A 27,042-nucleotide genomic window follows, 5' to 3' on the forward strand; every position below is an offset into this window, starting at 1 on the left:
CCTTTTCTGACATTGGACATAAACTGTAAACAAAACCTCTTATTCTAGTGTCGGACAAACATTCGGTAAATGAGTACAAGGTCATGTCCACAGGACACAGGCATTCAGTGCAATCAGAGTACCTGATGGAGAGAGCCATCATTTCCACTTCCTTTCAAAACACCCACCAGCGATGAAGCTAAACATAATCAACTTGTATTAACAATAAATTTAACTCACCTAGAACCAAATCCCTATTTCAGCAGATTTCCATACTTTATGTCTGAGGGAATGGATAAAAGAAAGCCTGCTTTATTACAATGTATTAATGTCATAAAATCCCATTTCACTTAATTATTATGCGTTTCCTGACTGTGTTAGGCTCTTTAAAATAGTTTTTTACAGAACGCTTACATCCAAATAAAATTTCTAGAAATGTTATCTGGCAAAACAGACATTTGAGACAGGTGGTTATATGTAAACATGAAAAAAAATACAATACAAAAAAAGGCAGTTGCTTCCTTTTGATGACTCTTAATTCTCCTCAAGACCTGAGATTATTCTCTACAATGAGAAATGAGGTAACATTGCAATCAGACTCTCGTGCTTATTTTGATGGAAATGTAATCAGTTTGGGGTTTTTTGTCAAATGCGGTTAATTCTTTCTCTATAAAGATTTCTGTGGTGAAAACACACACAAACAATCAAAATAATAATAAACATCAACAGAGAAAACAGCAATAGTTTCAGCTAGCTGCCAGAGCCCTGACAGTATAATCTTAAAATGCAACAAAACAGATAAATGTTTTGCAACGTCTGCACCATTTATGGCTGATTCGGCAGCAATTAAGTCCAACCATATGACAGCTACAGTACTTAATGAACTGCTGTATTCAATGATTTCCTCTTTGGTGGTTTCTATGTAGTCTGCATGTTCACTTTGTAGGACATGTTTATAAACTGCTCAACAACAAAAAAAAGTGAACACTTGATCATCACAGCATAACACAAACTGAGCTAGACGTCAGGAATTAGACTGTCCAGTAAGGAAGCAAAACCAGCAGCACTGGAGAAGCATCAAGAAGATCCACCAAACACTGAATGATGCTGCATGTGGTGACCATACACTGCTGTCTTCTCTTATCCTTTCTTATTTTTCTGCAGTTTTGCTCTTTGCTTGTGTCACTGTCACTACTGGTAGCATGAGACTGTACCTGCACAAGTAGCCCAGCTCCTCCAGGATGGCACCAGAAGATGGGAAAAGAGGGGTCATATTAAGAGAGAACAGGGGCTAAAGCACGGGCATCAACCTAGCTGCAAAACCAGTATCTGCTCCTCAGTGCAAGGAAGAACAGGTGGAGCCAGAACCCCTCAAAATGACCTCCGGCAGTTTACTCATGTACATGTTTTTGAACATACTGTCACAAGACAGTCTCGATATGTCTTTTTGCAGGACCTGTGCAATTCTGCCTCCCCAGACCATCACTGACCTACTGTCAACCCAGTCATGCTGGATGATGTTACAGGCAGCAACGTTACCAATGGCATACTGGAGGTCATTTTCTAGGGCTTTGCTAGTAATCTGCACAAAGGCACAAAGGAGCAGATCTACGGCCTGTCCAGGTCTGCTCATACAACAGCCCATCACCCCTGGGGTCTTCTCCACACTCTTGGAGTAAAAAAATCATTCTGAAAGGATCAGGAATAAGCAAAGATGTATGTGAACACGTGTTAAACCTTTACCTTCTTGGAGATTTTCTTGTTGTTTCATTTGCACAAAGGCAGATTAAATTGATTAGTAATAATTTTTTTGCTTCCTAACCGGACAGACTACTATTCCTGAAGTTTAACTGACTTTGCTTCATACTGCGATGATCAAGTGTTAACCTTTTGAGCAGTCAATTATATTAATTCATCTGAAGGGTGTGAAGGGCATCAACTCACCTAGTGTGAAATGTATAACGCAATGTTTTACCTTTAATGAATCCTGTTCAAGTTAATAAGAAATTCCTTTTAAATCGCGATGCTCCACTGCCCTTCCGTGCCACTTCATCACACTGTAGGCAATCCTAAAATATAGTTAATTATAACTGGAAGACAGATCATGCTTTAAAGAGAGCAATACATGTACAGATTTTACAAAGTATGGTCAGGAAAACTGTTGACTGTGTTGGCAGTTCAGAAGATACAAGTTGGGTTGTTGTTGTAGCCACACATTTCAGGTCAATGCTAATATGCAAGTTAAAGTAGCATGGATGATTGAGGTTAAACGGCTTGATATTCACTCATAAACTCCTACAATATTTCAGGATGAAAAGGATAATAAGCCCCAGAGAAGAATCTGAACATTGAGAGTAATACTGTAGGTAGTTTTGTGATTTTACTCACAAAAAGAATTTTCCTTGTCCTGGTGGATGCTGCTGGTGGGAGAGAATAGATGGCAAAAGGCGCTTTTTGTGTTTGTTGTTGCACTTTTGATTATCATTATGTCTTGTACATCCATCATCCTGAGCGCTGGATGAGAAGATGGAGATGTAGGCGAAAACATGGAAATGAGGCACCGTGATTTTCATTCTGCTCTCCAATCAATCTACAATCTGTGGGAGTTTTTCAGTGCATCTGCTGTGTGTTGCGTTCGTGTGGAGTAGGAAAATCTGAGGGCAGAGAATTCCTTCTTTTAGTAACAGGTGTGATTAACAGTACAATTGGTTAGGTCAGTGGGGTTCAAACTTTAAATCACATAGGCAAGTGGATTTTCCCAACAAACAGACCTATTTGTGTTTATATAGTGTAACATCCATCCCTCTTCTGATTGAGAGAAACATTCACCCAAGAGGTTTAAAACAAATGAGGCCTTCTGATTCCAGCTAAAAGCTTTTGGTGACGAGAACTTCCAGAAGAGCATCACTGGTGATACGAGTGTGGACGGGCAGGAGAGCCTGGTCCAGAGGGTGGCCGATGGATAGGGGAGGAGCTGGGGGACATGCGAGGACTCAGCTCTCCGGTCTGTAGGCGCCACAGCAGCTCCTCATTGGTGCGACTAAGGCGCTTCTTCTCATTGCTCTCCTTCTCCACGTTCACTTGCAGATTAGCATTCTCTTCAGAGAGTTGCCTAAAGTGACAAGGAAAAGGTCACGTTGTGTGGTCACTTTTTTTTTTCTTACTGATTTTTGCACGTTAACTGTTAAAGTTCATCACAACACAAGGAGAAAAAGACTGAACAAGTATGGCTTGTTTGGAACAACTGTCAGGAGAAAACCTTTTCTCTAAAAAAAATGTATGGCAGCACAGTTCAACTTTGCAAAAATCCATCTGAACAAACTTTTCAAAAGTACTTCTGGAACAATGTCCTCTGGTCATAATGCACAGCACCATGTTTGATGAAAACCAAACACAGGATAACAGCATAGCATCAATGCCTCCTATCAAGTGTCAAAGACGGTGGTGGAGCGACGATATCTGCTTATTTTTCTAACCACATGACCCAGGCACCTTGCTATCATTGAGTTGACCGTGAGCTCCTCTTATACCATCTGTCTGACAGCCAAACAAGCTTTATCAAAATTGAGTCAGGCAACAGGACAATGATCCCAAGCACAGCAGCAAATCTGCAACAGAATGGCTGAAAAAGAAAAGAGTCAAGGTGTTCCAGTGTTGGGCCACTGCTTGATTCAGTGTTAACACAGAATCCAGTCAAGGAATGGCCCATCTAAATCACATCATTTAGGTGAATTATCCCTTTTCTGTTGCATCAGTTTACTGAGCTTCACCAGCATTCGTTTATGCTCTCTTAAGATAGGATCACCCAGTGTTAACACTGTGTGCTGTGATTATCTAAATGATGCAAGAGACTGATAATATTATGCACAAAACAATTATTCCAAGTTACCAGTGGTGGTTCTATAAAGTATTGAATTTCTGCATTCAGAATTATGGGTTTCATTATTGTAAATGTTTCTAAACATTAATTATGTGTAGAGTTTGCATGTTTTCTCCGTGTTCGCGTGGGTTCTCTCTGGGTGCTTCCTCCTACAGTCAGAAGACATGCAGTTAGTGGGGATAGGTTAATTGGAAACTAAATTGCCCATAGGTGTGAATGCTTGTCTGTGTCTATGTGTTAGCCCTGCGACAGACTGACGACCTGTCCAAGGTGTACCCTGCCTCTCGCCCTAACACCGCTGGGATAGGCTACAGTCCGACCTTGAAAAGGATAAGCGGATGAGAATGGATGGATGGATGGATTAACTGACCTCTATAAACAAAAATATTCTGTATAACATAGATGACGTATCCAGAAAACTGCAACACTTCTAAGACAAGAAAGCACCAAGCACAGTTACATCTCGTGGTTGGAACTTTAATCAGCACATGTATGGATTTTCTCTGACCTGGACACAGCGAGATTCTTGTCTATTTGTTCCTTCAGGTCCTCATTCTGCTGTTGTAACACTTGTAGTTTCTCCTCCAGGAACACATTCTTTGCAGCCTGCTCAAAAAACACAGGTAACACAGTACACCACACTAAAATACTTGTGGAACGAGTGAAACAGTGGTGCAGGCTAAATGATTTGGGTTTACAAAGGAAACATTAGCGCTAATGAAAGTAGATGGGAGGTAAATGGGAAGGCTGCAGTAACGATACACTTGACAACTAATGAAATCATTCATAAATCTCAGCAAGCTGCCATGAATCATACCAACTTAAAATAAGTTTTAATGCACTGGATATTTTGCAACATACTCCAGATGTTCTCTGGTAAAAACTTGAAACCTACTATTTTCTCCAGTTCTGAAATCTTCAGCTCCTGCTGATGGATTTGTTGATTTTTCATCTCCAGAACTTCTTTGAGGCTCTTCAGGTCCTCCTCAATGTGTTTATAGGGAGCCAAAGCATCCTTTTAAAAAGCATTAAAAAACACCACTAAGCTGTAAAACCAATCAACAAGTTTTATGCTGTTAATGTTGCTACTGTCACATCAGCAGTAAGCAGTGTATCGTGAAGCTCTTACCACGATCTGCTCATCTGTGCTTTTGCGGAGAGCTTCTTCAAATCGTTTTGCTCGATCTCTGAGACTACGGTTCTGAAATGTCAGTGTGTCCACCTGATCCTGATGACCATGGATATTAAACTGTTAGTGACTTAAACTATTAACTAGGTCATATTATGAATTTTTAAGGAGAACTGTTAACCTGCAGTGACAGTCTGATCTTTTCAAACTCTTCTTCCAAAGACTTCCTCTGTTGTTCATGGGCCATCTTCAAATCTGACACGAGAAACACACACCGTCATGTTTCTTGACCTGCAGTGATTCAGCGCAGGGTGGCAACAGGTTTTAAATGGGGTGCTTACTCTTCACAGTCCTGGCATGCTCCTCTTGCAGAGTGGCCAGTGTATCATTGTGAGCCGTCTCCATCTCCATCAAGGACGCCTCATGGTTCTGACTCATCTCCTCAAGCTGCAGGCAACAATTACAAAAATAACTCATCAGTGCTACCCGCTGTTCACATACATGCGTATATATGAACACCATGCAACACACTATTTTCTCCCATTTTTGTTTCTCTTTAATAAATGTTTCTGTTAATATTTTATAAATTTTAAAAAATTCATAGATAAAAATAACCGCTGCGATTTACTTTTGTCTTTTAGATAAACTCGTGTTTTTAGTTAAATTGCACTCTCACTTCTCATATGAGATTTAGATAAACATGGCAGTTCATATCCAGGCTGCCTAGCACAGACCTGCTCCTGCTGTTTGAAGTGTAGCTCTTCCAGCTCAGCTCGCTGCAGCGCCTGCAGACTATTCGTCTCATCCACGTGCTGTGCTTTCAGCCGCTCCTCCAGCGCTCCCAGCTCCTTCTGCTGTTGAGCCCGCAATCCCTGCAGCTCAGACTCAAAACGACGCTCCAGTTCCTCCTTCTCCTGCTGCAACTGCTCCCAGTGTGCAACACTGACAGCTGGAATAGAGACAGAATAGAAGAGACACAGACAAAAGAAAAAAACATCCTAAAAAGACAGGCAAGTCATTTCGACTCCACACAGTCTTGGTTTTTCTTTATTTTTTTCACTCTTCTGGTGTTATATGTAACAAGGGTAGTTTTAAAAGTAAGAAGGGTAAATCTATAAAATTCTTAATATATTTTTAATTGTATTACAAGTCTGTTCTAAAGTGTGACTTGAACTGTGTCAACATAGGAGTTTTTTTGTTGTTGTTGTTGTTGTTTTTTTACTTTATTGACCAGACACACACCTTAACGTTCAGTCTAAGACTAAATCTAGACTGCTGTCTGCAAAGTGAATTCCCATGGGCCATGTGGTCAAACACTCGGTAATACATCATGGGTTGCAAGCGATGAGTGACTCACTGCCTTCTCTCCTCCCTGTGGTGCCATAACTGTAACGCCGTATTCCACTTACCCACTTCATCACGGATTCTGGCAAGCTCCAGGGACAGTTCCCTCTCCTTCACAATGGCACTCTCACTCTGAAAAGACACACAGCGACATACATCTCTAGACAGTGCAAATGGATTTAGGTGTTTCTTGTCAGTGCAGCAGCAAAAATCAAGCATGTAATTCTAATAATGCAAGATCTTTGTCATAGATGCTAATGGTGGCTGTAAGAGAGCATGACAAACAATGCTAACAGGTCGGGTTTTTAAACCGGCTCCCACCAATTTCACTAGTTTGTTATGCTGTGAAGCTCGGGTGAATCAAATGTGGATGTGTTAAAAATTTGCCCTTTTGGAAGATTTGTTTTTCTTTCAGCAAATGATGCAAGATAATTTACTCAACCGTTTCATGTAGATATTGCACTCAAGAACACAGAGTAACAGGACGCGTCAGTGCAGTGCTACTGGATATTAGGACTTCACCGATGTGATGTGTCGTGTGGAAAACAGCATTTAGGGATCTTAGATAATGACGTGCATATTTTTGCTACGTCTCAGAGTTGTAAAATAAATAAATAAATACAAATAAATAAAAAACAGTATGCATTTTACATTGTAACAAATCCATAACCAACTACTTCTATTTACTATCATTGGCTTAAAATATGCCACGACACATCAGACTAAAGACGAGAAATTTCACTGTCTAAAGTGGGGTGTCTGAAGACGATGCTAGGGATAGGATTAGAGGCAGATGATCCCTTAAAGGGAGCAGCCAAAAAAGAAAAAGAAAAATCTTATACTGTTCACCAATAGCTTGGAGAAATTAAAAATGCATCCCAAAAAAGAGCTTTGGTCTTAGGGGGATAAAGAACAAAAAAATGAAGTTAATGTATGAATTGATATGCAATGGTACAACAGCTCGTATGAAGGAAAAGTTAACATTAGGCTGATTTATTTATTTATTTTTACCAGGCCTTTCTTTCTCACATTTCTGCTTCTAATTAAGCTTTAACCTCCTAGGACCTGGCGTCCACATATGTGGACATCACATTTTGGGTTATTTAGACCAAAATACTCAATTTTGCTCTACAAGGGCCTAAAATCCACTTACGAGGACATTATACAGCTACTATTCTATAAAAAATTTAAAAGAATATCCTCATTTGTGGCTCTCATTTTTCTTACAAACAAAAATCAGGTAAAAAATAAATAAATCTGGTAATTCTTTGTTTTTACATTCATCGGGCCCCAATATGCCCAAATATCAAAGAGAAATTAAAAACGCATGCTGTGGAAGAGTTCGGGTCTTAGGAGGTTAACGCTAAATAATTAAGCAAGTTATACCATACAGCACTTGCACAGGCTATGTGTGATACATGTGTTTTCTCTCCAGAATGTGAAATGACTGCAGAAGACTTTAAAAAAAGGAGGTGGTGGGGGGACACAGGAGATACAACGAAAAGGAGAGAGGCAGGTGAAAAATGTATGAAACAGTAAACAGTATGCCACAGCAGTCATGATGTCACCCTCTAAGAGGTTTTACTGGGAACATGAAGTCATCAAGAAGTCTCTGCAGTGACCTCAGGAGGGTCAGCAGCTTTTTCACTTCATACGCTTTAGCTCCACCTCTGCTCCTACCCATCGATCCACGGTCCTGCCCACAAGACATCCAATTCAAATCTCTGGGGAGTTATGTGACATGCATTCTAATTTCCCCATATGATCTTCATATAATCCATCTTTAGGATGCCCATCACGATGGTTTTCTTTATCAGTTACACTGTTTTGCTATTTTTACAAACTCCTTTATTAATCATCAAATATAGAAAGTGACCATCATAATGAATCAAAACCCCTCAAAAAGTTCAGATATGAACAATATCCTGTTTCCACTCATATAGAAGAGGAAAAAAAGAACCAAGTTCTCAAATTAGAGAAGCCTAAACAAATTGTCTATAGTTTTGTTTATTATTAATGTCTGTATTAATTAATTTTTTCAGTCTGTATTACTTTAATCTAATAAATCAACTTATTATTACAATAATTTCACTAGAGTACAAAATATTACTAAGTTAGTTGATCTAATTAGTGGTACCACAAACAGCTTTCAGTGTGCAGCTGTTTTTTTATTTAGACTTTGTCCCAAGCAGAAGAGTGCATAGTTAACACACAGGAAACTATAATATATATGTATGTATATATAATATATAATAACATATAATAAACCCAGTTAACCAGTAGGGATATAAAAAGGATGCAATGAAAACACCAAAAAAAGAAAAATCAGCATACAAATAAAAATGAAAGAAGCATGCTCAGTGTGAAAGACAAGCCTGCTTTGACTCAGCATAATCATACACAGCTTTACATTGTCTATCAGGCTCTGTCTCTAGCAAACAAGTGAACATAATCATCATATAAATAGACCCCCCCAAACACTAAACACTTGCGAACAGCCACATATACATAGAGGAATCCTCGGTGCTCAAACAAGCTCGCTGCCTGCAGAAGACTGACTGACTTTACCGTTTGGTCGAGACAGAACAGACGGAAGAAATGGAGCCTACAGCAGCAGTGGCCCATACTAGGCTAGCAGATAGCAGCAGCATCCCTTAGCCGGCTCGGGAGGCAGCAGTGACAGATGCGAGTTCCAGAAAGAAACAGTAAGGGAGACAGAGGGGGAGGGAAAGAGAGGGGAGGAGAGATGGAAAGACCAAAGCCTCACCTCGTTTCCTGGTACGTGACCATCATTTATCCCTGCTGGAACAAAGACTGCCGGCCCCAGCCCAGCTCTGCCTGCCTTCCTCTTAAACCCCCACCAACACGCCCCGTATCACATTCACACGGATGGAAGGGAACAACACACACACACACACACACACACACACACACACACACACACACACACACAGTCTTTTGCATGTATGAGAAAAAAATTTAGCAAAAGAAGATGGGGAGGGAGATGATCAGTGAGTAGAGAATGATAAGCTCTGATGCTCAGCTGGAAGATCATATCTACAGACACTGATGTGCATAACAGAACAAACACACTTCATTAGAAACCAAAACACTGCTTTGAATAAAAACTGTCCTGCAAAAATATCTATATGAACAAATACCTCATTAAAACAAAAACACTTCAAATCAGCTAGCTTAACCCAATATTAACCATCTAGTGACCTCTTCAATGCACTCATTACAACATAATTAAACCACATCAGCACATGTTGTCACGCATCCTAAAACAGAGTATGCACCCATGTGTGTAGATAGCTTGGAAATGCTTGGAAAGATCCACTGTTAAAATTTAGAGGGGATTCTGTCTTGCAATCAGTCTGACCAAAAGCAGAGGCAGGCCATACAGGCAGCTCTAATCTCATTAATCTTTGGTTGTAGAGCACCACCAGCGGGTGGGGCTGACAAATATTAAATGCAAACAGAGGACTAGGAAAGGTTAAACCAAGTGCTGAATAGAGACTGAAAGAACAGAAAACACTCTGTCAGTCTCATCTGAGCAGCATACAGGAAAAGCAAGAGTGATTAAAAAGAATATTAAATATCAAATGTGTTTCGATTCCACCGAGTCACCCATCCAGCAGCAGCACCAGAAGAACAGACACAACAAGATACACCACACCCCCCTATCAAATGCATGTCAATATACTTGCATGTATACAAACTCACAACACATCCCAAAAGCATTCTCTTTCTTTATACTAGAAAAAAGCACCTTTGGAAATCCTCAGCATTTCACTACCAACTATCAAAAGAGGCTGCCTTTAGAGTCATTCAAAAGATGTCACAAGAGGGTTAAAGCAAGCGGCTCCCTTTGTGAACAAAGCAATCCTGACAACAAAAGACAGAAGCTACAGGTTTGTGCAAATGACTCCAACACAGTGTGTAATCGCATTCTGGAGCTCACTGCAACATTTGCATTGCAGTTTTTGACTGTAACCCTACAAAACACTGCCATTCAGTAACACAATGAATCTACAAACATATTGCAAAGGATGCAACTTTAATGAGGAACTTGTTCTGTGTCGCATTAAAGCAAACTTGCAGGGTGATTTTAAAAGAATAGTTTGAATGCTGCTACATATCAAGATATGTTACCGTTACAGACTCATGCAGCAACAAGCAAGCTCTCTTTTCATAACTCTCAACTAAAACTCCAACATTTTTATGCAAGAAAACATCAAATCCCTCAAATACATCAAATACTGGTTTAGCTTCAATTATTAATGCAGTAATTTTAATTTGCAAAGACAAAAAATATCTGCCTGTGTATTTTAGGTTGAGACCAAATGTTATTAGGATGGCGTAATATTTAATATTAAGGATATTGTTATACAGTGTAAAACTGCTAAATTTTATACAGACATTTGGACACATGTAGTTGGACATGGGTGATTTGTTGACAAATATTTTTATTTATGCTGCCTTTTGATAATGATGACGTTGTATATTTTCTCTTTTACCCCAGGAGGAGGTTTAACGAGAATGAAATAAAGTCACAGCATTACAATGGTAAATGGTAATGGTAAATGGCCTGTATTTATATAGCGCTTTACTAGTCCCTAAGGACCCCAAAGCGCTTTACATATCCAGTCATCCACCCATTCACTCACACATTCACACACTGGTGATGGCAGCTACATTGTAGCCACAGCCACCCTGGGGCGCACTGACAGAGGCGAGGCTGCCGGACACTGGCGCCACCGGGCCCTCTGACCACCACCAGTAGGCAACGGGTGAAGTGTCTTGCCCAAGGACACAACGACCGAGACTGTCCAAGCCGGGGCTCGAACCGGCAACCTTCCGATTACAAGGCGAACTCCCAACTCTTGAACCACTATCGCCCACAATCACATGTGTCATACACACGTAGTCCTATTTTAGGATTAAGAGTGAAAGAATTGGAACACTGCACTCTTACTCGGCTTTCAAAGTCTGCGGTCGACCTTGCCGGGATTGCAGAACTCTGCTAAATCTTACCTTGTGACAGAAGTGCTGGGTAGTGATGCTGAAAACATCCAGGCACAGCGAGGCTTTCTTTAACTGAGCCTGCAGAGTCTGTAGCTGCAGGGCCTGCCGCTCACATCGCTCCCGCAGCTGCTGGATCTGAGCGCGATCCACCTCCTGTGCCTTTTCGGTCTGAATGGCTCCATGAACTGCTGTTGTCCGACCACGAACTGCAGATACGCAAAACAGGCAGAAGAATATAGTATGTTGATGTACTTTTCCTCAGACTTATTATAGAAATAGAAATATATAGACAAACAAAACAAACAAGTCAATTTATGTGGATGCTGCTGATGTAAAAGTGGATTATATGTGCAGTATGAAAACCCTTATCACCTGCACTGTTTGGCCTGTTTGGTCTCTGAGAAAAGCAGAAGTTGCTGATTTGTGCTGCTGTAATCTGAGCCAGCAGTACTGCTCCTGAAGGAGCCATCCTAGCATTAGAGCTACCGTGCTTTGTTGCTATGGCAACATCATGGTGCTATGGGTAAAGTCTGGGATGAAGTGCGGCAAGAGAGCAAGAGCGACACGGAATGAAAAAGTCACTGCAAATTTTAAAGATACAGTAGCAGCTGATGGTCCTGAACAAAAACCCCTTCTTTTTACCAGTTAGGAAAAAAACCAAAGAGACATCATGGTATGTTAAGCACATCATGGTACGTTAAGCACACCTTATGTGCCTATAGTTTGTGTTTAAATGTATGCGGTGTGACAGGGCTGACTCACCAGGGGATTGTGGCTTGGGAGAAACCACTGCAAGTCTTTTAGGGGAGGACTTTGGTGACAGCTCAGCCTCTGCATCCTTCTGTAAATCTCTCCTAGTCACTGTGTAACAAAAAAGGTGTTATTTTCTTTGTAATACACAGAATTAAAACATAAGACAGACATTTTTGTTGTTTGTTTTATCTCATAGGAAGTATTTGCCTAAATATTGGTTAACCTGTACTTCTGCTACACTACTTCTGTTTTTTTACTACAGACAAAACTTTGGCACAAAACAATAACATTATAAAATAACACCACTTTTTTATATTGAATAAAATATGATACACATGCGCAGACTGATCAAATGAAACCCTCAATATAAAGGGATTTTTTTTTGTAGAATATTGTTCATCCCTCCAACAGAGTTCCTGGGAAAAACAGATTTAATGCCTAGGCATGGAAACTGGTAGTAAAAACAAACAACAACTTTGTTCTGTTTTTTCCTTATAATTAATCAAATCAGTGAATAACTGAAAGCATAAAAAATGGCTGGAATAAAGACTCAGCGATAGTGTAGGACAGTGACCACTAGCGGGAGTTACTGCTTCACTTGTTGACACAGTTTCTGTTGTGGAAAGATGGGGCGACTGGTGGTTCACCCAGAAATACAAACTGTCGCCACAGGATGGCGCTGATGCTCCACATTCACTGCAAAGACGCCAACATGAGCACCACTGTGCATTAGCTAACAATAAAGACGCCCACAAGAGCAGAGGGGGAGTATAAGCTACTGTATGATACTGTATCCCTGCTGTGATGCAATGCTAGGCAACAGTTTGGAAACACAGCACATGAATAAGTAATCCTAAATACTATTTATCATTTTCTACTCATTTTAGTCCTAAATCAGAAGCTTGATAAGCAAACTGAGCTGAACAATGGACAATAAAAGCAAATGAATGAGTAAACACTCAATCGTAGTCATTATGCTCTCAACTACAATCACAATTAGCAACATTGCAAAAGAAAAATCATTGCTTGAGTACAAAAAGCACAGCTGTGTTTATTGTTTCTAACTCAACTTCTTGCCCATGTACAGGACTGTAGCTCAAATCGTCACATACAAACTGTTCTGTCTTCCTGCTTTTACTTAAAACTCCACAATAACTTTTAAAACTCAGACATTTCTCTAAGCAGCTGTGTGGGAATAGGTGGGGCTTATACTGAGGAATGAAATCAAACACACATACACAAATTGAGCACAATCGTTTGGTTCCTCTGGCTTTGTGCAAGAGTGCTGTACCTAGTGGGGAGCAGTGCCGTGGTGGCAGATTGCGCCGCTGGAGGCTGGGGGCATTAGGAGGGTGAGGGCAGCTCTGAGCAGGGGAGGCTTCTCTGGTTGGTGCTGTGGCTTTATGTTGAGGTGTGTCATCGCTGCCACTGCTGGGATCTACATCAGAAAAGAAAAACATGCTCAGGGACTGTGGCAAAAATCACACAATGTTGCTATTTATATATGTACGAAATATGTTTTTATTTAAAAGCTGCAATTTTCTCACCTCCCGAATGTGATTAAGCCTATGTAAGGCAGTCAGTGTGCTCGCTCTAGCGCTGACTCTTAATATATGGGCCATTTCCTAAGAATATCAGTGAGTGAGTCTCACCTGACCGCCACAGGATTAGTGAATTTTATTTTGTAGATTTTGTAGACAATTTCCTCATATTTAAGTAATGCATGCAAAAATTTCCCTTCATTCTATGAAAATTTCAAGCTGTTTGAAATTTGGTGCTCTTCAGGTCGCCATATTTTTCCAGCATTTTCTGAACCCTCTTACTAAAATAAACTTTAAACACTGCTACCACACAAATTCTTTTCTACTTTTTTACCTATTTTTCTCCCTATAACTTTGAGCATTACTCAGTGGGTTATATCACAGTTTTAAAAAGAAAACTCAACCCAATATAATGTCTACTATATTGTAATAAAACCAAGCAAGTCAGCATGGACAAAACAAGTTATAGCATTTAAAAGGTTGTCTTTACCTGTATTTTAATAACTTCTAGTTGTGCTAAGAATTATGTTGCATATCTAATGACGAAAAAGAAAGAAAAACATTCGATTCTGAGGAAATGGCCAAGATAGCTATCAAATATTTCACCTTGGCCAACGTAGATATTTTGACGTTGACTACAAAAACTGAATTATTCATGTTTTGCAGGTATGACATATCTTTGTGGCTAATTTATGACTGCCAGCTTTTTGTTTCACTCCATGTCTCAGTGGATTACGGTACAGACACATGTACAATTTTGGGAAATACCTGACTATGCAAACTAATAGGCATAGAGCCAGCCATGGCCTATAGTAAACGATGTTCTTGTTTCTTAACACAAAAGATTTGATTTGGTTTAGTAATACTGAGGGAATTCTCAGCGCCATTTGAAAATGAAAAACTGTGGAATGATGGCATTAAAGCTTTTAACTGTCAATTTCATGCACGTTTCAGATCATTACACTCTTTCCTAATGGAGTTTTGGTTCTTTTTTGCTTTGCTTTGTTTTTTCTGGTAAATTGCACACTCTCATCAAGATTCGCAAAAAACAGGGTGCTGTAAACATAGTAATTATTCATAAGAGCTGCTGTTATGCCTCTAGCTTTTATGGAAATGAAAGGCTGAGGAACAGTGCAGCTGAAACATCCTCCAAATAATCACAATGAAATTATGATAGTTTTTACATATTTTTGCATGCTGTATACTGTATGCATTTCTCAGATATAAACCTTTAACTTTATAATAGTCAAAAAAATTCCATCAGTGCATAAATGATGGAATTTACTTCGTCGTTATAAGTGAAGAGTCAAACCAGAGAGCTCTAATTACTAATCATAAAATATTCAGCAGCTCAGTCAATGGTAGTGCTGACACAAACTCTAACTATTGGTAATATAACACTTTTGAAGAGGAAAGGATAGCGTTGTGCCCTTGAATTAAAATACCATCACTCTGATCTAATAATGTCAAATTGTGACCCAAGGAGGCTGCAGACATTCAAAAAACGTTAAGCTGTTGTGATACATACGTGTGTGTGTGTGTGTGTGTGTGTGTGTGTGTGTGTATATATATATATATATATATATATATATATATATATATATATAAGCACATTTTATTGATACAAAGGACAGTATAGCATAAAAACAGATTAAAGGAGAACATTAAATCACTTTTGATGTAAAAATGCCAAGGCTCTGTGCAACACATCTAGTGATGCTTTCCAAAGCAGCAGCATGAATACACCAGGGAGAGTCAGCAGATTTTTTTCCTTTCTTTTTTTTTTTTCCTTTTCCCAAAGGTGACCTACTGAAATGGAGATGAAGCCAAGAAAGGGATTGGCTAAAGGAGACGGCCGAAGGCTGACTCACACTGCTAAATGCTTGTTTCTAGCGTGCATGTACAATACAAATCCACCCCCTGTAGTAAGAATCCTCTGATCAGCACCAATGAGGACTCTGCTTGTGACTAACTCGCAAGCAGCGAGAATAGACAAGCTAATAACATTCAGAACAAATGTGCCTCTGGGCCATGTGGCAGTGATGAAGAACTGGTGACAGAAAAATGAGAAGAAAGGACTGCGTTACTTTACAGTCAGCATACTGTGTAATACGTTCCTTCTGATTGAACTACACCAGTGAATTAATTATTTCACCAGACCTGAGCATCATGATGACAAGGAGCTGCTTGTTCCTGCTTGTAGCTGCATTTGGGGCTTATGGTTATAGCGTGGTGCAGTCTGAGCCAACAGCCTAAAGGGAAACACTGCGGTGCAAGCAGACAGTTGTGTATGCCATCTGAGCTGCTTCCAAGTATTTTACAATCTGGCAGATACTGAATTTGTTAAAATGTACACAAATCTGCTTCAGTTTACATATCTAAAAAGATTACAGAGCCACTGGCAGTCAAGTTGGGCATCCTCATATTAATGTTGAGTAGAACTGTTGTTGTTTTCTTGAGAATCAGTGGTACTGTATACACCAACTAATTAAGAGTACTATTGCTATTTCTAAGGACAGCCAGGATTCAGCTGTCAAAGACTGGAATAAATGTAGTGATGTTTAAGCAAAGGACAACATTAACCTGTAATTATGACAATGAGCATCATTGTCATAATTACATACATAGATAAAAATGAATAAAAATTAATGACCTTACCAGAGTGCGAAATCTTATTTACTTCTGATGTCTATCAGTTTAAATTAAATTTACCAGAGAAGTTTGCAAGCTTGTCTTAAAGAGCCGCTTTCTCTGATATTCTTTATATTTTCTGTTACTGTTGCTATTATTTTTACCATGACTGGTCTGTAGCTGTTGCTTTGTTTATGTGTTTCTTTTCAGTGTTTCAGGTTTCTGGGGTAGCCTTTATGAAACTGGGTGCTATTGGTTCCAGCTTCTCCAGAGGCGGTTTATATTGTAAGGTAAAGACCCTACATCAGGGGTGCCCAACTTCAGGCTTCAAGGGCCGGTGTACTGCATGCTTTAGATCTCACCCTGGGTCAGCACACCTGAATCAAATGATTAGTTCATTACCAGGCCTCTGGAGAACTTCAAGACACGTTGAGGAGGCAATTTAACAATTTAAATCAGCTGTGTTGGATTGAGGACACATCTAAAACCTGCAGGACACCGGCCCTTGAGGCCTGGAGTTGGACACCCCTGCCCTACATTATTACAAAGAAAATAAAATCATTGTATTTAAAATATAAGAATCATTACTTATCACTACTTTTAGTGAATCACTTTCAGTGGCTGCTATTGCATTATTTGCTTTGGTTTTACACCCAGACCATAACCATATATCTAAACATTTTCCAAACAATGGTCAGTTTGTGTCACGTCTCTGAATCAGCAGACAACACACATGGCCTGCTCATATTTAGCAAAACCGTTTTTGGTAATAAAACAATGTCTTGTTAACCGACACTTTCTTTCCTGACACTTTGCTGACATCTCGTTCACACACAGAGATAATTGCATTGCCAGGTGAATTTTGCTGTCATTCCTTTATGCAGATGAAGACTGGGGAATATTTCAGTGATGGTACTGAAATATGCATTGGGAATTCTGCAGTATGCAGGCTGAGCACAGGCAGCAGAGGGAGAGAGAGTAACTTTCTTCCTAAAGAAATCCTTTCTTCTCTGAGGCTCTGTGCTGCAGCGGCTTAGAAATGCAGAATTCTGACAAATGATTGAAAATGAAACAAAATGAGCAGCTGTTACTATAGTAACTGAGGATAGACCAGCCACACCTGCTGGTGAACTAATAAGGAGATGCAGATGTAGTAAAACATTGGTGTGGGGTAACCTTTTATTTAGGCAGAGTAGCAGTAAAAACAGTATTAGTCTAATTCATAAAAAAAATGAGTTGAGTGGACATAACTCACACTGAGAACCTCGGCCTGGGTCACTGTGGGTGCTTTCATTAGACTGGTTGCTGGATACAGATGAGACACTGGAGCTCCGGACAAATCCTAGAGAAGCCAGACGGGCAGCTGGAAGGGCAGAGAAGCCTGGAGGACGAAGGCCAGACTGGCCTGATTTGAGCAGGAGGCTTTTTGGGGTGGTTTCTGGACCTGCCCTCCTGGGCTCTCCTAAAGGTAGAAAAACAAGTAAAAAAACAAGAAAAAAAAACTTTAAAAACCTGATTTAGTTTATACTGAAATAAAATGAATAAATAAAAGAGGAAGATTACATATATATAGATATATAAACATTATTCAATGACTAAATTCCACATAAATAAGAAAGCAGCATATGTGCAACCAGCCAAGAGTATCATTTATAATGTAAGAAGGCAAAATTATGCAGTGCGAGCTGGTAGCATGTGCAAGTTACACTAACTTCAAATGCTTTGCACTTCAAAGAGTTGAGGTGCCAAAAGCCAAGGCTCATCCATAAGCATGACAGGAAAAAAATTAGGTGAATCATTCAGCAAGCCCAAGAAGCTTGTTGAATAAATAACTCTACAGCTCAACATCTACGGGATGGGAGAGTGTGGAGAATACTGAAGTAGGTAGAGAGAGATGAGAGAAATCTGTTGAAATGATTTCTCAAGATTTGACCTAATCATCTAACCACACAGGGTTTTTTAACGTAAGCATACACAAATACATCTTGTGTTAAACTTTTAAACATTCCCAAAACAACCTTTGAAAATGCAGCTGTCTCTGATACTAAAAATGCAACTAACATTTCAGTTCACTTTTGAGTCAATTTGCCAAAACGTTACAATCTCACCTGCCAGATCTTGTTGGCCTGGAGTGGACACTTTGGCAGCCAGATATTGTGAGGGACCTGACCTTTGACCTGCCTGCTGAACTCTTGGCTTGGCTGCGGGCTGCCTGGTGACTGCACCTAGCCCAAGCTGAGGCCTCAGGGTTCTTGGCGAGCGGTAGACACTACCTCCTTCAGGGGAAACATGCTGCTGAAGGACATCACCAACAAAACCAGTTACTATAACATCATTCACATTCTAGACTGATGGACAGCAAGGTATCATGTGATAGGTTTGATTCATGTATTATTAAGTTAGGCACTTTGGTTTTGTGTGATAATACATCTAATCTATTACCACTCTGTTACTGTTTGTGGTGCAATGTGAGCCAGTACGTGACCAAAATAATCTAAAACACAGCATGTGCAGTGCAGCTGAAACGGACCAATCTGCATGAACAATTAAAGGGTTAAAAATGCTTTCAGGTTGAGCCACCATCATGCTAAATTGGAATACTTGTACCACACCATAAGCTGAGTTGTGTGAACATATCAAAACAAAAGTCCGCTTCTCACCTCTTGAAGATATTTCTCTGATGCCTCCTGGAAGTTGTCTGACTTTCCACTCCTTTGAGGGATACTGCTGCTTGGAGGTTTTACTCCAGTCACAGCGACACCTGGAGGATAGTATGCTGTCTTCTGCATCTCCTGTCGATATTTGTCAAATAGCAGGTTTGAGGAACAGAGCACTGGTGTGGATTTAGTTTGAGAAGCAACCTTTGGATCTTTGAGAGCTGGTGGGTTGGAGTAAGAGGGTAATCTTGATGTGTGTGTGGAGGCTTCATTTAGTGCATCGGTGAGTGGTGGTTTTGCTTGAGTATTCTTTCGAACATACGTGATGATTTTTGGCCGCACGTTTTTGGGCTTCTGAGGGGGCGAAGATCTCCTGGGTTCGGACTCCTTCTGTTGAGGCATGATAGGTTTGGGGATTCCACTGCTCAAACTCGTCTTAGCATGTGGCTTGATAGTTTGACTTATTCCTCTTTGAGAGGAGTCACTGTGCTCCAGGCTCGGTGCCCTGATGCCCTGGACCTTAGCTGGAGAACCACTAGGTCGTCTCTTAGGTGACGAAGAGGAGGTGGTTTTAGGGGATGTAGGAGTTGCTGGTCGACTGGGGCTTCCCCATGGCTTCCTCCTTTCCAGACTTGAAGAGCTGGGAGTGGTGGTGTTCTCAAAGGAGCCCTGCTTTTTTAAGGTGTTATCAAAAGAGAGCTGCTTCTTTAAAGCATTCTCAAATGAAGGCTGCTTTTTCAGACTCTTATCAAAAGAGCTTTGTTTCTTCAGTGTGTTATCAAATGAGTCTTGTTTCTTTATGGCTTTAGGTTCAACACATGACTGAGTCCCCTTTGTACCTGTTCTGAGAGCCCTGTAGTTCACATCAGGGGTTTCATCCGCTTGTGTGCTTTTATCTATTTTAGCGTTGCTTTCTTTTTGACATTTTGTCGGAGAGGTTAAAGCCTTGTGCTCAGTACAATTTACCTCCAAAACACTACCCTTTGCTTTATTTCTATGGTTATTATTTGTCCCGGGTTTGCCACTGACATCATGTGCCTGTGATACAGCATCATCTGACTGAACTGCTGAATTCAAATTCATATCTACATCTTTCTGGGTTATTGTGCTTTTTCTAGCAAAAAGAGAAGAATCATCAACTATTTGAGAGGCCTTGCCTCTCTCAGAGATAGTGGTGCAAATCTGGGAAGTTAGGTCCTCTGAGATGGTTGAATGAGGACCAGAGGCAATATGCCAGGAGTCTGTCATCTGGTTCTTGCCAACAGTGTCCATGGCAGTGGCCATGCTTGAAATGGTGGACAGACAGGATACAAAGACATCAGTTTCAGAGCTTAAGTCAGTCTTGGAAGCTTCTCTGCTCTCAGAGACATGAGAGCCATTGGATTCTTGCTCACTGGCACCGTTCAGAATTGACTTCCTTTCTTCCCTGCCCTTATAATCTATCGCCTCTTCTGCTGTGGATTTTCTGCATGATGACGGCTGTTCTTGAAGCTCCTTCCGCTCTGCAAGCCCAACAAAGTCCTCTTCCTCCTCAACAAGATAAGCCTCCAACTCCTGACACTCTAACATCTCAAATTCAGCCAGCTCAGGGTCATCACACTGAGAGTCTGTGCCCCAGATGATGACTTTGTCTTGCTCTGCTGTTTCAGTTATCAATCCTGACAGACAGCCAGTATCCCCAGTTCTCCCACCATCTTCTGTCCGAATGTCATTGGCATTGGCGTCGCCATCAGCCAGCATGCCACCCTGCTGGTTGTTATTCCTTAACTCCCCCACACCAAAGGGCTCTTCTCGCTCACACATTATGAAATCAGCTCTGAGTTTGTGGCAGCCTCAAGAGCACTTAAAATAAATCATCATCATCGTCAAGCATCAAAAAGTCTGTCTGCCCATCAAGCTGTCCTACTGGCAGAGCAGGAGCCTATTTTCAGTATGTCAGAAATATGAATGTTGAATGTCATGTCTAATTTGGAGCATGGGTCTTCATAACATCTGAGGTCCTTATCCTGCATAAAAACAGCAGATCACAAGTAAAGAAAATATATTGAAGATGACTTAAAAACAATATTCAACAGGTATATTTAAAAAACTGTGCCATCTTATAATAATTTAAATCTTTCAGTCTGTTTCATCATAAAACCATGAAATAAAGTGAGTTTTTTTGTGGGGGCAGTGAAAGATGTGTAGATGCGCCGAAGGCAATGTAGGCTAGACCAGCAGGAGAAATCACAGTTAACCTCTTACAAACACAGCAACGAGTGATTTAGCCAGCATAAACAATATTAATGTATAATTTTTTTCTGGCCTCTTTTTTCTTTTTTTACACTTCTTTGTAGCTCAAAAAACCTTAATGGGTGTTTCTGTATATGAAACAGCTGAGGTCATATGATAACTTATTGGTTACTGTAGTGGCGAATTTCTGTCCCAAGCTTCGAAAAAATAATTCTTCCACTTCTTAATGTGAGCTGTTCAGATTTATTTCTGACTCGTACATACAAATGTTTCTCTATAGATTGGCTCTAACAGTTACAGCTTTTGTAAGAAAATCCTCAGGCCCCGTGTGGGATAAACTCAGGCCTGTTGGGCTCCCAGGATTGCAAAAACCTACAGTGGTGAAAACCATGAATCTTTTCTGCATTTATTCCTAAATGTTAAACATGCCAAACATCTTGTTTATTTTGTTTCTGACTGAAATGTTGTCAAGGGCCCAGAATTTTTTGCAGCACTCCTGTGAAGAGCAGTATTCACAAATCTGACTCTTAAAAAAAATGACATTAGTGAATTAGCTGGCAACCGGTCTCTCTCTAGCTTTAGGAATGTGAGTGAATTCAGCAGACAAGATATTATGCTGCTTGGAATATATGTTACAGGTGGGAACAACTTTGTGGTTAAACAAGATCTACAGAGAAGAAGGTACAAACAGAAAATATTAGCCTAAAAAAATTACTTGTATTGAATTATATAATTCCCTGATCTAACTAGAGACTGCTAAGTTTAAAATACAATTAGGGACAAGGGAAAAAAGGAATGACTATCTTCCAGCCACAGTGAACTATCCGGGGGGAAAAATAACAACCAGACAAGCTTAAGTACACTGACAAAAAAAGCTAATTCTGCCTTTGGAGGGAAAATACAATGACACTGTCTCTTGTTTATGGACACTATCATTATTGTTCTGTCTTTATGACAGTCAGATGCAAACCAGCATGACAGTGATGGTGTTACATTTGACCTTCATAATGGAATTGTTTTCTTATATTTTATATTTCTGATTATCCATGTGCCTTGAGTTACTGAGATTGTCTTTTGTGAATACTTTTGAGATACTTGCATTAAAAAATACACATTATTTCTGTTATCCCTTTTCTGCACCATCTATTGCTTGCAACAACAAAAAAACAAAAACAAAAAACATCCAAGAACCTCTTTTTTGTCCAATCAGCTGAGTGACTGTGGACTTTTAACCTCCACAACTTTTACAGTGTTTATGATGGGCCACCTCTAAACTGCCAAGTACTACTGAGGCTTTTACAAGTTCTCATGACCCAACTGTCTGCTTCTGCACTTCTAAAATCATTTAATAGGCTGCTTGATGTATGATTTTATTTAAGGCTGACAAAAATAGACAAATAAATAAATACAATATTTCAGCCTTCATGATATTTAACCCTTTCCTTCATTAAGGGAGATCTATATGTAAACTTTGTATTTCGAAGAGCTTTAAACTGTCAACATGAATTTTAAGTTTGTTGATATGTTACCAAAATCTGGAAGTTCTGCAAAATCTGCTTCCCTCATCTCCCATCATTCAGCTGGCTGCCCTGCCACCTGCATGCTCAGATTAAGAGCTATGCCACTTCCTTTAATTGCCCTGCAATTTTAGTCAGCCAGCAGGTACCATAATTGCTCAGAGAGTTTCTACTAATCCAATATGAGAAATGTGAATGAAATGTCCTGTGTGGACCCTTTGGAAAGGACAGAGAGCACTGACAGGCCCTTTGATCTTAAGCAGCAACTCTTTTTTTGCAGAGAAATTGCACATGCTGTTATCACCTCATCATGCCTTTCCCATTATCAAGTTGTGGTTGACAACTTCCTCTAGCACAAAAAATTAAATTCTAAGAAAATTTCCAATTAAACTAAAGAAAAAAAAACCTACTAGGAAGAAAACTGACTGCCTGCTGCTCCATCTCAGGCATTTGCTCTGCATTTGTGTCCTAATAAATTCACTTACGCAGCAGGAAATAGCATGTCATTTCCCTTCTAAGAAAACAAAACTGTGCTGTTGCCTGTTATTAGAGTTTGATGTATGCTTAGAACAAGTCAACTTTTGTAAACTTGACAAGAAAAGCAGAGAGGGTCTACAGACAGAAGTGCCCGTTTGCAACATAAGCTAAAACATCGCACTAAATGATGCCTCTGCACAACAGAGACAGCACACCTGCATCTACTGCAGTGCTTACTGTTAAACCACACTGAGACACAAAATCTCTCAGTGCAGGCAGACAAAACACTGGTGCTACTAACAAATGTTTTTCCTTTTCGAATATTTCCAGACAAGTGCTATAAAATATTGTTTTTAAGAGAAAGGCTCAACCTGCTAACACAACTGTTTCTGCTGCAGCCATCATCCTTAAATTGATTTCCAGCTCTAAATCGGTTAAGTGCAGACCTCAGCATGGACACTATGGTACAGTTATCTGCACAGCAGTGACATGATGGATATGGTGCATTTGTTGAGTTTTATATAACTGCATTTGTTAATATTTGATCTAGAAAGTAGTGAAATATCATAGATCAAAGTTATGTTGGGAGTGATAACTTGTGTAAATGGAAATTTTAGGTGTAAAGAATCATAAATGGCATTTATAAAAAGAAGGGAGAAATGGGCCTTCATCCTCTAGCCAGACCTGGGAGTGGAGTTTAACAGCCCACAAAAAACACATTTAAGTGTTACCCAGTGGACCACTACCAGGTATGGGTTTGGGGTCAACTGCACATTACCTTTACCTGCTACCGAGCTTAGAGACCCGTTTCTGGATTCTGCTTGGGGAACAGGACAGTCACCTGGCTAGGGACATTAAATCTGGGTAGGCCGTGTTCAAGGCCTTGCAGTTAAAGGTTCAACAACCTAAGAACTTGCTGTTAAGATATAAGTACAAAAGGAGGGCATCATGTGGAAGAAGGAGGCCTTTCAGGATTACCTGATCCAGGGGTGCATTAAAAACAGACAGATATTGGGAGAGGAGACCGGCTGTTGCTTTGGCATTTGCTAAAGCAAAAAATTTAGGAGAAGTTCAGGAAGGCTACAGAGTTAGACTTTCAATTCTTCGTTTTACGTCAAGTTTACACATGTTTGTATAGAATTATAGAGTTAGAGAAGGTATTCAAATGTGTTTGGAGAACCCTGTTGTCTTTTGCAGCAGTGCAGACTATAAGGTTTGTATCTATGAGCCATCCAATTCTTTTATAAGTAAAGCAATAGCTGTGACTGTATTCAAAACACAAGGCCCAACATCGTTTTAGCAAGGGTTAGACGCTGTCAAGTTTGCTTCTTGTCTTCATTCCTGTTTTTGATATTTATGGACCAGCACTGAAAATGCAGCCAGTGTGAGGAGGGAGTTGGGAATGGGAACAACAGTAATGTGTCAGTAAGTATTTCAGGATGTTGTTAACAAGTGATGGCAAACTGGAGCTGGAAATGGACAAACTGATTGGTGAGGCTTATGCACGATCCCCCAGAAAGAAAAGGAAATGGAGAGACAAGTGTGTGCTGCAACTGTGACCTGACTTTGGTAAGTGAAAGTAAAAGGAATGGTTGGATTTACAAGAAACACCAGAATCCTTTAGAGCTCAAGTTTGCTTTGTTCAGGTCATTTGAAAATGATTAGATCCAGTTACAAGAGATGTACTGTAAAATCTTCTGATTTCATACATGAACTAACTTTCTTCTTTATGTCTCTCATTCAGCTTCATTCTATTCACAAGTTTTCTGGGTTTGAAGGACATTTGCCACTTCCTTCCTGTTCCGTTTCCTGGTATCACTTATAGTACTATTCAACACTCGGGCAGTCAGTCAGACATCATAACAGTACAAGAGAGAACAGGGAAATTTATAGTTGTAGCACTAAAATGCTTCCCCCATCTCCCATCATTCAGCTGGCTGCCCTGCCACCTGCCTGCTCATATTCAGGCAACACCTTTGCCAAGGCCACTGAGAAAATCTGTGCATCCAAGCCTCGCAGAAGTACTTATGTGAAGATGTGCCCGCACAGCTTGTTTTGCTCTGTGAAATAGAAGCTGTGTCAGCTTCTGTTTTGTGTCAGCTGTCTAATGCAGCTGCTTGCCGGTCCTCACAGATGTGGGCCTTCATTTGTTTACCAAGCCTCACTTGATGCTTAATCTAGATCCCTCATGAAAAATTGAAGATGAGTGAAAATGGAGGCAGCAGTCTCCCTCTCAGTTTAATGCTTCAGTGCCCCTGACTTCTTTGTGCAACCACCTAAAGCTCACATAAGATTTGCTTTTTCACACACATGGCAAAGGTTTGCCTTGAAAAACTACAAATGAATGCTTCACAGGCAGCAAAAACCCACAAAATTCTATCATTTGGAAGCAAATTCAAATGCTTCTTACATAAATGAACACATATGTAGTAACAGCACCTTTTGTGTTCAGTTTATAGAATCTCCAGGCTTCCGGTAAGACGATCGAGGCCTTACTGGCTGTGCATGCTGCCCACTGGCCCTCAGCATTTTATGGTCACATCTTACATAATCCAGTACAACTCAGGCCTTTTCAATAAATGTCACCACTCAAGCCACACCAACAGAAATCTGTCACTTCACTACTAATGCACATTCATGCTGCTCTGAGTACCTTGTTCCTCACACTAGGAAACTATTTTTGTTCAAAGGGAAAAATACAGAAAGAGGAAGGACCGGCTTTGCTGATTTTAGAAAAGACAAAAAACATAGGATGTGGTTGACACAATAAATAAAACATGGTGTGACTCCACATACACATTTTGAGGTGAGAGCAATTGTACTGAGGTTACCTTTTCAAAGCTTGGTATGCAAACGCTATATTAGAATCTGCACTCCTGGAAACGATTAGGAAATGACTTGAAAACAACCTTATTAGAAACACAACAGGATCATCCGCAGTTTCGAGTAGATGCAGCAGGGTCAATAAATGCAGTTATCACTGCCGCTGTTCGGAGATTGAGAGGGAGACAGCAAACGCCTTCTGTTCCCCTTGTGAAATGAAATTTCTTACCGGTTTAATTCAGGTGAATCTGGAGAAGAGCCCGTCAGCGAAGAGCTGATGAAGAATGATTGAGACATCCAGTTTAAGCCGAGATGAAGAGGGTACAGTCTGCATCATCGCTGGAAAACAGGGAGGAGAGGAGACGAGAGGAGATTGAACAAAATGGACTCGGGTCGCCCCCTGCAGGTGAAGACAGGACATTTCTTCCCCACTACAGAGCGACACGCAGTACATGCGTGAATGAGAGCGGGGCAGATGGGAAGGTGAAGATGTAAGGAGTAAAGGAAGTGGAGATGGAGGAGTTTAAAAAGCTGGGGTCAATGATCCAAAGCAACAGTGAGTGCACATGAGAAGAGGAACAAGTGAGTGCAGGATACGATCACAGGATATCTGCACGAGTGAAAGGGAAGGTTTACAAGGTGCTGAGTCCTGCCGTGATCTTTGGTTTGGAGAAAGTGGCACTGACACAAAGACGGGGTGGAGACGGAGGTGGCAGATTTTCACTGAGAGTGACCACGAGGTGCAATTTCAGAAATTAATATGTCAGAGGGACCGCTCAGGTCGAGCAGTTTGGAGACAAAGTTAGAAGGCAAAATGGTTCGGCATGTGCAGGAGAGAGAGTGGATCAACTGAAAGGATGTTGACATGGAGCTGCCACATGAAAAGGAGGAGGACATTGCAAAGGGTTCATGACAGAGGAAGGTGGAGACAGGGCGGCAGATGTGTGGAGGCCTCTAAAGAGAGCAGCTCAAAGAATAGAGAAAGAGCAACACAGACTAATATAGTGCTTAACAGATTTATTAGACCGTCTGGCTAAATGGTTATTAGGCG

At 40.4% G+C, this 27,042-nt stretch overlaps 1 protein-coding gene across 5 annotated transcripts; it reads right to left on the reverse strand.

Annotated features, from left to right (window-relative positions):
- Window positions 1–57: 57 nt before the first annotated feature.
- Window positions 58–26,350, reverse strand: mtus2b (microtubule associated tumor suppressor candidate 2b). 5 transcript variants are annotated; one of them, XR_013972624.1, is made up of 16 exons: window positions 26,221–26,350; window positions 18,946–20,948; window positions 18,394–18,580; window positions 17,541–17,747; window positions 13,405–13,551; window positions 12,123–12,221; window positions 11,370–11,566; window positions 6,398–6,464; window positions 5,723–5,937; window positions 5,330–5,435; window positions 5,170–5,243; window positions 4,989–5,087; window positions 4,755–4,874; window positions 4,368–4,468; window positions 2,751–3,091; window positions 58–2,633 (listed from the first exon to the last, which is right to left on the reverse strand). XR_013972624.1 is itself a non-coding variant. In XM_080890303.1 (15 exons), the coding sequence occupies exons 2-15, from the start codon at window positions 20,743–20,745 to the stop codon at window positions 2,884–2,886; spliced, it is 3,624 nt and encodes a 1,207-aa protein (XP_080746429.1). In that variant the 5' UTR covers window positions 20,746–20,948; window positions 26,221–26,350; the 3' UTR covers window positions 58–2,883. The 5 variants fall into 5 exon arrangements, 4 of the variants coding, with proteins under 4 accessions (XP_080746429.1, XP_080746430.1, XP_080746428.1 ...); XM_080890303.1 differs by having other exon boundaries at window positions 58–3,091; window positions 18,394–18,577; XM_080890304.1 differs by having other exon boundaries at window positions 58–3,091; window positions 11,370–11,548.
- Between the last annotated feature and the right edge of the window lie 692 nt (window positions 26,351–27,042).

This window comes from Rhamphochromis sp. 'chilingali' (genome assembly GCF_963969265.1).
Source record: "Rhamphochromis sp. 'chilingali' genome assembly, chromosome: 8".
NCBI classification, from domain to species: Eukaryota; Metazoa; Chordata; class Actinopteri; order Cichliformes; family Cichlidae; genus Rhamphochromis; species Rhamphochromis sp. 'chilingali'.